The following is a 13,038-nucleotide window of genomic DNA, read 5'->3' on the forward strand; positions in this document are numbered from 1 at the left end:
GCTCCACACATGCAAGCCCTAAGAGGCACGACCACACTTCCACCTTCATATCCTGAGCAACCATCACACTGGCTGTTGTCACGGTGTCACGACACACGGAGTTGTCGGACACCTGCTACCCATGGTTTCCCTTTCCTACAGCTTCACCAGAGGGGTAAAAGTTGTGCAGCAAGTCACGATAGACCTGGAATGACAATCCAGGTGTGCTGTCCTACCACCTGTGGCCACTGTCCCAGCCCAACCCCACTGACCTGAGTGCTCTGTCCAGCGTGAGGCCTGAGAAGTCGAAGAAACTGAGGTACTCCCCAGCAACCAGCCTGCTGAACTCATTGCTGCCAAGAAAGCATCACGGGATGTCAGTTAGAAGCAGGCTCCAAGTCCCAGGATGGCGGGTACTAGGGGGAGTGGGCCCCAGAGAACCCTTCACCGCCTCCCAGATCGTCCAGATCCTGAATTGCCTCCCCTCTGGTCGCTCAGCTCAGATAGATCAACCTTAATGTGGGAGTTCAGGAGATGATGTCTCAGCCAGCTCAGGTAAGAGCCTGCTCAGTGAAGGGACTGGGGGTGAGGTGATGACAAGTGTCCCCAGCACAGGAGGTGGTATGACATCACATCAAGAGGTGAGGCAGGGGCAAGACATCAGGCCACAGGAAAGACCAGGCCATGGCTACAGACTTTGAAGCTAACATCGTACCTATGAAGGAGAGACATACGGAGAATGAGGCCAGAAAAAAGGTGGCCAAGGTGAGAAAATTTAGGCTGCTGAGGTCACCAGAAAGGAAAAGGAAATGACTGAGGTGGAGATGTCAGAGCTCATGACAAGGACAGGGCTGGCTGAATCCCTGAGAGAGTAACCTTGTAAGAGAAAGCTTGGATTGTGAGATCTGAGCCCTTTAGAGGATGGACTAAAGGTGTAACTCGGAGTGTCTGCCTACCATGCACAGCGCCTTGGGTTCAATCCCTAGTACGGTAGAAGTCAAGAGGACCAGGGGTTCAAGGTCATCTTGAGCTTGAGGTCAGATTGGATTGAAGCAATAGCTCAGTGGTTTAAGCCATCGGCCAGGCATTTATAATGAATAAGTCTCTGGATATTTGGGAGCAGCTGCCAAGACACAGACACTTTGCCTACAGCCGGGGACCTGAGTTTGGACCCCTAATACCCAGGTAAAACACCAGCATGGTGGCATGGACATGTAATCTCATCACTGGGGATGTGGAGCCAAGAGAACCCCTGCAGTTTGCTGACCGGGCAGCCTAGCCAGTCAGTGAGCTCCAGATTCAGTGAGAGCCTGGCTCAGAACAGAGTGTGCCAGGTAATAGAGGAAGACACTCAAGATCAACCTCTGGCTTCCACATGTACATTCACGCATACACACAGATGTACATACATGCACCACACAGAGAAACAGACAGACAGACAGATGGGGGAGAGATGAGGAAGAAGAAGACGAAATAAAAAAGAGAAAAGTGGCTGGCTGTTATTAAAATGCCACTTGTGAAAAAGAGGGCCAAGTGTAACGTGTGAATCATATTCCAGCCCACAGTTTTTAATCTATTCATATTTTTTGGTGGTGGTATGGAGGATTGAACCCAGGGCCTCATGCACATAAGTCAAAGTGCTCTATGCTGAGCTACAGCCAAGTCCTATTTGTAGCTTATATATTTCTGATAGTGCCCCACTAAGTTTCCCAGAGTGTTCTTGAACTCACTGTGTAGTCCAGGCAAGCCTTAAGCTTGTGATCCTCCTGCCTCATGCTCCCAGGAGCTAGGACAATAAGCCTGCACCACCACGCCTGACCAAATCAGTGTTTTTGGAAGACTCAGAGAAAATAAAATACACCAAATGTTGGAGATAATGAGGAATTTTTGTGAATTTTGTTAACTATGATAATGGAATTATATTTAAAACCTTTTTAACAGCTAGAGATACAGCCTAAGTATTTGTGAGTTGAAAGACAGAGTGTATGACTATGCTTCCAACAAATGGGGGGGGGCTGTGGAATGTGGAATGAATGGAAAGAATAACAGAAGATCAAAGCTGAGACCTGGGTGTGCTGATACACACCCATGATCCCAGCACCTGGGAGGTTGAGGCAGAGGGATTTGGTGGCGAGCCTGGGCTACACAGTGAGACCTCAGAACTCTCTGAAGTCGCATCATGGGCACAGGAAAAGTTTGATGGATTGCTTATCTGCTGTGTATATGTTCAAAATATTCATAATGAAAAACTTGAAATAGAAACAAGAGAGCAGTTGTGTTGATGTTGCTGACGGTGGCATGGGTAGCAGCCACCAGCTTCCAATACCCTAAGCCCTTGATGCTCGGAAAGGGAGGTTTCTAAAGGAGGCACAGATGGCAAGAACCCATCTGGATGAGGCTAAGCAAAGAAGGGGGCAGAAGCTACCTAGGGCAAAAGACCTGAGAGTTGGAGATAAGAAGTTGGAAATTTCACACACACACACACACACACACTGCTTTTTGAATGGGAAGGGTGAACGGCAGAAATTCCTGGAGAAGCCTGCAGAGGGCGCCATGGAAACACGGCAGGAACCCATCCTCCCAAGCCTGCCAGAGAAGTACATGAGCTGTAATATCAGGAAGGGCTCAAACCCACTGCCCAGGGCACAGGGAAGCTTCAGAGGTGCAAGAAGGCCTCCTAAGACTTAAAGCCCGATCTAAGCCTGAGCCGGGTCAGTTCCCTTAGCCTTGTGTGTGGCACAGGAGGCTGGCCAGCTCCCTCCACCCACAAGACTTCCTGGGGTGATAGAGTCCTCACGGATAGAAAGGCCAAGGCAAGGGCCATACTGTGTTCAAACATACTCAGAATATGTCATCCACATCACACACCTTCACACACACCGGGTCTCCAACCCTCCTCAGAACTTCTACCTGCCTAGTGTCCTTTGTACCCAATCTGAAGGTTATGCCCTGTGCTTTTGGATGGCCAGTCCCTTCAGCTGGTCCCAATTAGATGGGCTGGTTGGCTTAATGAGGACAGACACCATTTTTTTTACCCCCAGTTCCCAGGCATTTACCCCAGGTCCCTCCACCTGACCCCACTGGGTAGAGCTCCCGTCCTGTCAAGTTATTCTGTCCTCTCTACTGCCCTGCAGGACACCATAACCACATCCCCCATCCCGCCCCAGCCCTGAGGGGCCGCTCATCACTACTCCCTCCCTGACAGCAGCCACCTTCTCCCAAGCAGCCCAGAAAGGAAACAGATTTAGGGCGAGGTCGAGAATGAGGACAGTGACAGGAGGAGGTACTTGAAAGCCTGGGGGGAGCTCCTGGCACCAGCCACCCCTGAAGGAAGTCATTGGCACCCTTTTCTGGCCAAGGAAGACAGTGGGTCTGTTTTGCGGGAAAGGAGCTGGGGAGACACACTCACTTCTTGCCCAGTTGCCGAGCCACATCACAGCGCTGGAAGCCCTCAAGGTGGTAGAGGCGGCGGGCCAGTCGGCGAGCGGCTTCGCTGACCCCCTGGCACCCATTGGCCAGTGGATCTGTGCCACCAGGCTCCAGTCCCTCGGAGCTGCTCAGCTCTGAGTCCGAGTCTGACAGGCCATCCTTGAGGCTGGTGTCGCTGTAAACGGACAGGAGGAGGATCAGAGGTCCTGTATGTGGCTGAGAGGAATTCCACTGGAGGGGAGCCAGCAGAGGAGGCAAAGAGGAAAGCATCACTGCAATGGGAAAGCCTCGAGCCAGGCTTCCAGAGTGGCCCAAGTGAAGTCAGACGTGGCTGTGCCCTCAGCATAGCAATATGACCTACTATTGAATGAGCTATTGGAATGGAAGAGCGGAGTGCACCCTCAAGACTGGATGGGCTGTCTGCGTGCCGAGGACAGACAAGGTGACCTTGAGAGGGCTTGTGGATTGTAGACACTGTCATGCCCAGAATGCTTTGCCTCCTCTGGGTCTCAGTTCCCCTATCTGCTCGGTGGCTCCCCAGCACCCAACCCAGCCCCTGCTCACCTGGCCGAGTTCAGCAACTTGTCCGTGTCCTCCTCCTCATCGTCTCCTCCCGAGCCCCCAGGTCCCTCTTCGTGGAACCCATTGGGCACCGACGCGAGAGACAGGTGGCTCAGGACATTCTCTGAGCGGCTGCTAGAGATGGACCGCCGCAGGGGGCTGCCCAGCTCCCCATCACCACCACCAGCTGCCCCCAGATCCCCCTCAGGGCCCAGCCCAGTCCCGGGCTCAGGGCTGTCTCGAGCCCGTTGCTGGATGAGAGGTGTGAGGGGGGCCTCGAAGCTGACACAGCTGTCGCTCTCGTCAGTGAGACTGAGCACATCCAAAGAGTCCAGGCTGCTGTACTGGGTACCCCGCAACAGCTCTGACTCCAGAATCTTCTCAAAAGTCGCACTGAAGCCATCCCGCACATCTGGTTCCCCGGAGCAGTCCAGCCTAGAAAAGGCAAGAGCAGAGTCACCACCCTACCTAGATGTACCCCATACTAAGTCTAGCTACCACACTCCCAGTCTCTAGGAACTGACCACACACACACACACACACACACACGCGCACGCGCATGCATGTACCTGCGTGCATGCAAACCCCATGCATATTCACACACTTCCTGTGCAAATGCCAATGTATCTAGCTAGACACATATATTCGTGTGCGCACATGTGCGCACACACACAAATATGCCCCCCCATGCATACTCACACAACCAATGAAAAGGTTGGAGCTACACATACATTCCCTATACATATTTACACACCCTGTGCACTTGCCATACAGGCAGGCAGGCCTACAGCTACACTCTACAAAACTTGTGTATGTTCTTCCCGGACTTCCTGTCCTTTAGACATTGACTGCCCATCCCTGCCTCCTTGTCCAGGGGTACCCAAAGACCAGTTTCTCTACCTTCTACTAAGAAACAGACTGTAACTGCACTGGCTGGGATAGACACATGGTTCCTGGTACAACTTATTCAAAGCGCCAGGAAAGTTCCCTGGGAGGGATGAGCAACAAGACCTGCACCCCTGGAGTCATCCTGAGGTAGGAGAATGGCCCAGATAACCTGCTTTTCACATCTGGACGTTTTGAGTGAACTATCAGCTGGGGAGGCAGAGTGCAGCCCCTCTCAGAGTCTGCTCATTATGGATAGAGAGAGAAAGACAGAGTCAGCCAGACAGGGCAGACGTCAGAGAATCTAAAGTCCTATGAAACAAGTGCTGAGGCAGCCTGTCAGAGGCAGGAGAATGGCCATAGTGATCTCTTTAGTAACTTTCAGTTGAGGAATGAGCTAGGTTGTTTATCCCCAGCTCTCCTCTGGCCATTGTGGGGGCCAAGTGCTGGGGTGGGGGACAGAAAGCCTGCTTGGCTCTGAAATCTCCTGCAGGACTCTGACTTCTCAAAACACTCAGAAGCTGAAAATGGGGACAGGAAATCTCAGACTCCCAGAGAGACCAAGAGGCTAGCCCCGGGCCACATCACTAGAGTTAGAAATGTGGGGGGCCATTCAGGGTACCCACTTACCTCAGCTGAGGATCTTCAGCTTCTGGACAGAGACTCCTGGAGAGATCCTCCTCCTCCTCTGCAGGTTCACTAGCCCTCCAGGGCCTGGATTCCAAGGAATCTTCCAGAATGTTCCCATCTTGTCCCAAGGCCAGCCCATTGGTGAGAGAGAGGCTGAGGCCAGGCACGGCCACATCTGGGTCTCCCATGGGCTCCATGGTGCCCTCTAAGGTACCTGTCTTCTCACTGCCTGGACTGCTGATGTGGCTGCCTGGGCCTTCCTGGGCTTCCATTCCATTCTGGACCCCAGGTTCCCCTTCAGGTTCTGGGCTGTGGTCCCGAATAGCACCTCCTTCCTCACGCAGGTCACATGGGAGCTTTTCTTCATCCATGACAGTCACGGCTTCCACCTGACCCAGCCAGCCCTAGGGCTCCAAAAACCTTGACAGAAGATGGAGAGAGAAAGACAGAGTCAGCCAGACAGGGTAGAAGTCAGAGAATCTAAAGTCCTATGAAACCAGTGCTGGGGTATCCTGTCAGAGACAGGAGGATCGCCATAATGATCTCCTTAGTAACTTTCAGTTGAGGAATGAGCTAGGTTGTTTACCCCCAGCTCTCCTCTGGCCCGTGGCTGGGCCTTTGTACCCGAGCTCCTTCCTGCCTTCTCTATTACTTCTTAGGGTCTCTGTTGTGTCCCTCAGAATCCACCAAAGTCCCTCGAGGAAGACCCAGGCAGTGAGGAACTGGGCAAGTGTCCCACAGCTCTTGAAGGTCCCTCTGTAATATTCCTAGTAAAAGGAGACAAACCCCCAGGCTGGTCTTCGCCCGCCATGTGCCTCTCTGAGTGTTCTCAGCCGCGGCTGCAGGAGACAGAGTACCCGGCATTTATAACTAGTGGAGGAAATTGACCCGGGAGTTGCTTTTAAAGGGGGCACTAAGAGAGAAGTCCAGGAAATGAACAGAAATGCAGCTGGATGCTGACAGGGAGCATTCCAGGGAGGCCAGGGGAAAGCCTGGAGACAGCCGGCAGCCACGGGGGGGCCCTCCCACCGTGAGCCGCTGTCCAGGGTGCTGGGCGGGTGCAGGGCTGCACTGAGGCCAAGCACCAACATCTGGCAACGGCAGAAGAAAGGAAGAAGGGGTCCGGGGCTCCCTTCGTCATGAGGGCCCCCACAGGAGTTTGTCAAGTCTTAAGGAAGAACTGAAGAAAGACCTCTGAGAAGCACTCTGGGGAAAGCAAGGCAGGAAGAGCTACACCCTGTTCATCCCCCCTCCAGAGGTTCCAGCCCAATGTCATCCTAGCTAGGAAGGCAGAAGCCACGTGCAATGGGCTGTGGCCTCACTCGCCCATCCTCTCCTCTCTACCTCTGCCCCAGTAGTCTAGGCTACCCTCCCAAGTGACCTCACTCAGAGGCTCGAGCCTGGCCCGCCCCAGCACCTGGAAAGCTGCGGAGGCAGGTGTCTGGACCTTTCCTGTTTCTGGTTTGAGTTACTTTCTTGCTCCACTTGGGAGCCTTGATGACCCTCAAGAGCCTGCTTTCTTCTGGAGAGGTCTATCTGGGTTCCCAGAGGCTGGAGGAGGAGAGGGAGGGGCCAGCTTTCTGGGCGGCAGGCAGCAGAACAAGCTGCAGAGTGGAGATAAGAACGTGAACCCTGGGGTCTGCCTGATTCTGAGCCTCACCTGGGGACTCAGCCTGCCAGGCCTGCCTCGGGCCACAGGCTCAGGCCTGCAGGAAACAGAGGTCAATTCCAGGAGGGCTTTGCACCTATGCGAGCCCACAGAAGAAAATGAGTTCCGAGCTCTGGGGACTGGGCTTTTGATGGGAGCTCAGCTACTACTATAAACCAGTTAAAATTAACTCTGGGTTTTCAAACACTGAGTAGAAAATGGCTGGAAAGAGAGGAATCTGTGGCCTCAACCCAGCCCATTGTCACTACCTAAAGTTTGGACATTTTTTGGTTTTTCTGAGACAGGGCCTCTCTACATAGACTACCTGGAGTTCTAAATTCAGATTTTATACACACATACACACACAAACACACACATATGCACACACACACAAATGCACACATATATGCACATACACACACAAACACACACATGCACACACACAAATGCACACATACACACACAAAAATACACACACATATATGCACACACACAAATACACACACACATACACACACAAATGCACACACATACATACACACACAAATACACTCATATATACACATACACACAAATACACACACATGCATACACACACAAATACACACATATATACACATATACACAAATACACACACACAAATGCACACATACACACAAATACACACACATGCACACACACACAAATACACACACACATACACACACAAATACACACACACATGCACACACACACACAAATACACACACACATGCACACACACAAACACACACATATGCACACACACAAGTGCACACATATACACACACGCACACACACACAAAGCCCACAGATTTAAAACACCTTCAAACCAAGCTCTAAGCTTTCTGGCCCTGATGCTGGGACACCAGGGACCCTCGGGACTCAGTGCTGAGTAAGGGAGTTCTAGTCTGCCCTACATCCCTGCCGCCGCCGTTGCTATTTCTACCGGTTCCCTCCAGTGGCTCACCCAGAGGAGGGCAGGAGGTCACCTCTTCAACTGAGACTCCAAGGGGAACATAGAAGGGAAGAGAGGGAGTGGGGCAGTTGCCTGCTGCCTGGGTTCTAGCCCCCCACTATCTCACCAACCCAGGGCAGCAGGGATCGGGCCCTCTATTCTGCCAGATGTCTCAAACTCCTGCACACAGGCACAGAGGTGGAGCCTGGCAGGGTGCGGAGCCCCTCTGGTTAAGGTTCTGTCTGATCTCCCTAAAGCCACTCGAGGGTGTAAGTGGCTCCACCTAATGTTCAAGCCACAGAAGACCAAAGCTAGGAGTACGGACAAACCAAGGACTTCTTGGGAACCTTACTAGCAACTGCTTCAAGTTATCCCAGACCTATCTGCCTTGCCATGTCCCCTTGAAGCTTCGAGTAGGATGGAGTTTCTGCCAGCACTGGGCACTGGCTCGTGCCCTCAGTTCCAGGGCTGAACAGACAAGGGGCGGCATTGAGCTCTACTCTAGGCAAGGGGCCCAGAATGCTTGCCTGGGCTGGGGGCCAGTAGAGCCCAGAGTAGTTGAGTCTTGGGAGGGATACACAGAGGGGATGTTTCAAGGCAAAAGGTGTGAAACGATGTTCCAGGTTCTCACTCTGAACCATGATGTGACCAGGGACTGACTCTCGCCTCCCTTGCCTGTGTGAAGCCAGAGCGGAGAGGTGACACTAAGGTCATGGATGCTGAGTGGGGGCTAGTCACAGAACAGCCAAGTCTCCGGGGCTAGCAGCAGCTGAGCTTGGTTCTCCAGCGCAGGAGAGACTGAGAGGCACACACTGGAAAAGGCTGTTTGAAATCCCACTGCTTGAGATCAGGGGCAGTCTCCCTCTGCAGATAGAAAGACAAGATGTGCAGACTGAACCCTCCCATGAAATCGAGGCTCCAGAACCTCAACCAAGAGAGTCAGCCCAAAGCAGTGGCTCCTCCTGCCTCCAGCCCTGCTGGCATGAGCAGAGAGGAGGAGCTGGGCCACTGAGCATCTGTCTCGGGGAGATGCCTGCAAAAGACAAGCTGGCAGCACTCAAGACCCCCTGTGGCCTGCCCTCAGCCTGATCCAAGCCCCTTTCCAGGAGTCTTTCACTACCCACAGCCCTTGGGATGACCTTGGGCTCAGTGGCCTTTCAGCACCAGCGAAGATGGAGACCATCATCATGATAGTAGAAGCCAGCTGGGCCAGGAGTGACTGGAGAGCCATACACTTTCCGGATGTCAACTGCTCCTCAGATAACCCTGTCCCCTTCCCCATTTCCCTGATGGCAGCTGGAGAATGCTGCAAAAATAAATAACACAGCATGCCTCCCTCCTTCCTAACCCTGCAGCAATTCCTATCTCCCTTAAAGGAAAACCCAGTCTCCCGGCATGGCCTAAAAAGACCCTGCCTGGGCTCACTCTGCCGCCTCCTCCTGCCTGGGCTCACTCCGCTGCCTCCTCCCCAGCCACACTGGCCTCTTTCTGCTCCCCAAGCTCATTCCCACCTCAGGGCCTTTGTACCAGCTGTACCCTTGGCCTAGAATGTTGCTTCCCTGGATCATTCAGTGACTGTCTTTCCTGCCAATCAAGGCTCACTCCAAAGCTCCTCCACCTACCTGCCCTGATGTCTACCCAGTCACACTTCACTGAGCTTCAGAGTGTCAAGGAAAATAGAAACTCTTCTTTTTCAATTAATTAAGTTTCTGGTGTGTGTGTAAGTGCACATGTATGTGCAGGTTCGTATGTGCATGTGTGTGTGTGTGTGTGTGGAAGCCAGAGGTCAACATGGGTGTCTTCTTCAATTGTTCTCCAGCTTATCTTTTGGGGCAGAGTCTCTCACTGAACCTAGACTAGCTGACCAGTGAGCCTCAGGGATCTTCCTGTCTCTGCCTCCCCAGCAGGGGCTACTGGAACACATCACCGCACCCAACTTGAGGGAGGGCTGGGTTTGGTGGTAGTGGCGTTTGGTTTTAGTTTGGGTTTACCAAGACAGGTTTTCTCTGCATAGTTCTGACTATCCCAAAACTCTCTCTGTAGACCAGGCTGGCCCCAAACTCAGAGATCCACTTGCCTCTGCCTCCCAAGTGCTGAGATTAAAGTTGTGTACCATGACCGCCAGGCTACACCTAGCTTTTTATATCAATGCTGGAGATTCAAGATGGGGTCCTCAGTCTGGCTCATCAATCGCTTGACTGAGAGCCATCTCTGCAACTTCCCCAAACCCCCTATATGTTTATTTCCTGGCCACCTCCCTGACACTAGGATGTGAGTCCAGTCAGGGCAGGGACCTGTCATGGGCACAGCAGTCCAGAGCCCGGGCCATGTCCAGCACATAGGGATGCTTTATAAATATTTTCTGGCTGAGTAATTTGGATTATCCTCCTCTTCATTTTGGCAGAGCCAAGGCAGCACGGAGGAACATGCTCAGAGCAAGGCTGCTACAGGGTTCGGCAATTCTATAGTCCTCCCCATGCTGGGGCACAAGCCAGGGGCCGCGGGAAGCACCAGGACAGTGTAGAGGTGTTTCCGGCAGGCAGGTTCCAGGCTGGCTTGCTCCGTGAGACAGCTGTGTGCTTAGCTGTGCATAGCAGGCATTTGTGGGCTCATACACATGTGCATACATACTCAGGCCCACACATAGAGGGAAGGAGACATCTTCTGGGTGTCAAGGTAGAATGAGAAGTCTTCAAACCTAAGGACAAAGTCAAAGACAGCTAGACGTACATTACTGGACACCCAGGGTAGAAATTCTTCCACCTGTGGAGAGTCTGGAGACAGAAAAAGGGACAACCCAGAACTTCAGGATGGGGCGATAACGGGGAAGAGAGGCACCTTCACTAACCAGAGCTGCACACAGACAGAGCCACAACAGGTGCCAGGAGGCTGAGAACTACCCCGGACAGGCAGAAACTAAGTCTCTGGGGTGTTGCGCCCAGGCCAGGAATGCAGAAAGGTCTGGGAATGGTCTGTAGAGGTGTTGAGGCCATAACTGTCCCAAGGATCAGAGCTGGAAGCTCTCTGGATTTGCCTCCAGTGTGCCGGGGAGCTCCGGTAGAGGAACTTCCCTCCCCACATGCATCGGATTCCGAACACTCCCAAGCTGAGGATCTTGCTCAGCACCTGATGGGGTTGGAAGCCCGCCCCAGATGGACTCTCACCTGTGCAAAGCACTCAGAGTCTGTCTGGGATGTGGCAGATGCTCCATGGGTGCCATCTGTTAGCTGTGAGGAGGGTCACAGACCCCTGAAGCCCACACACAGACCACCCAGAGTTCCCCCTCACAGGTGCCTACTGCCCATACTGTCAGGGGCACGGTGGATTCTTGTGGAGTTTTAGAAGTGCTGAGTCTATGTGAGCTTGGACTCCAACTTGTCCAGTCCCCAAGAACCTTTCACCTCAGACCACTGCCCATACAGCTCCACCAGGGTTCCCTGGCAAAGAACGAGGGAATGCTCTCATTTGTAGACCTACTATGTAACCCTGAGGCCCACCCTGAACCCTCCCATTGGCCCCAATGCCCTCCTCACCACAAATACTACTGTACTGATGAACTCTCTTGCTTACAGAATTATTAGCACACGGCTGGGTTCTTATAGAAACACACCACATACGTGTACATACAAGGACACCAAGTGTGACAATCAGTGTAAGATGCTGGCTGGCATATAGCAAATGCTGAGAACAGACCCTGGTCAGCTCTGCCCTCACCAGCCTGACCCAGACCTCAGCACTTCCAAGGCTCCACAGGAATTTTTCAAGCCCCTGACAGCATGGACAGTAGGCAAGTGTGAGGGGGAGGGGGTATCCCTAGGCCACACACCTCATTCTCGGTCTCTGCCTCTGCCAGTCACAAGGTCGGAAGATCGGGCTCGCCCTGTCATCCAAGAGATACAGGAACCTTCCCAAGTTGGGTCACTAAGTACTTTACCATCCCACTCCCCCAGGGCAGGAGGAGCCCAGGACTAGATGGGAAACATGACCACCCAGAAGCCTTGGGACCATCTCTGCTCCCCATAAGCCAAGTAACCTCAGGAAGGTCACTCACCTTCCTAAGCCTCCAGGCCACCCACAAAATGAGACAAACTAACCACTCCTATTTCACAAGGTGACTGAAGGAAATGCGGTGGGGGCTGCATCCAGGGAAGGGTCTCATCTACTTCCTTCCAGAAGTTTCTCAGGTCTGCAGGGGAACCAGCTGGCTGCCCATGCCCTGGGTGGAGGACTCAGAAGAGCAGCACAGAGCACAGGCCATTCAGCCTTGGAGACCATTGTCCTTGGCAACTGTCTGAGCAGGTACCAAGGCAAGAACTTCAGAGGTCCAGCATAAGGGAGGGGACAAGGAATGACTCCTGTAGGACCAGTGGGGCGAGCAGAGAAGGAACCCCTACCCTTAGGCAAACTCCTAAGACTTAGCCACACCAACACCATCACCCAAAGCCAGCTCATAGCTACCTCCATATCAAGGCACATGAACCACACAAGAGGATAAGGAAGAGCCAAAAATCTGGGTTTCCAGGGACTGTCCCCTTCAGGTAGGGAAGCTTGGAGCTGTTAACAAGCCCCGCCCATTCTGTCCATTAGGAGGCCAACCTCCTGCGGGCTGTGGAGGTCCGGGAGGCCTCTCAGTGATCTCCTGTGAGCAGGAAGAAGCCCCAGGGATGAGTGCACATTTGCAGCCATCTGTGTGTGCCCAGTGGGGCTTTCAGGGCCTCTCCACAAAGGTCATCCTTGACATCCCTAGCTTTCTCTCTCCCGACCGCCCCGACAACTGGCCCCCTTATTTGCCTAACATTTGCATACATCAGCGTGATTCTTTAGAGAAACCTTAACATTAATGAAATCCACAGTGTCTGCCTTCAAACCCCAATCAGGTAGAGCAGGGAACTCCACCCGCCCCCAGCTGACCTCCCTGCTGGGTAAGAC

General features: G+C 53.0%; 1 protein-coding gene across 2 annotated transcripts in view; it reads right to left on the bottom strand.

Moving 5' to 3' along the window:
- The window catches only part of Psd2 (pleckstrin and Sec7 domain containing 2), a 52,818-nt gene that overhangs the window by 32,316 nt on the left and 7,464 nt on the right, over positions 1-13,038 (bottom strand). For both annotated transcript variants that reach the window (XM_087896152.1, XM_087896151.1), the window contains exons 2-5: positions 5,485-5,904; positions 3,973-4,404; positions 3,389-3,583; positions 252-332 (exon numbers count right to left, since the gene is read on the bottom strand). In XM_087896152.1, the coding sequence (XP_087752278.1) occupies positions 252-332; positions 3,389-3,583; positions 3,973-4,404; positions 5,485-5,855 (1,079 nt within the window). In that variant the 5' untranslated portion in view covers positions 5,856-5,904. The remainder of the gene's footprint in view (positions 1-251; positions 333-3,388; positions 3,584-3,972; positions 4,405-5,484; positions 5,905-13,038) is intronic.

This window comes from Myodes glareolus, chromosome 13, assembly GCF_982192425.1.
Source record: "Myodes glareolus chromosome 13, mMyoGla1.1, whole genome shotgun sequence".
Lineage (NCBI taxonomy): Eukaryota > Metazoa > Chordata > Mammalia > Rodentia > Cricetidae > Myodes > Myodes glareolus.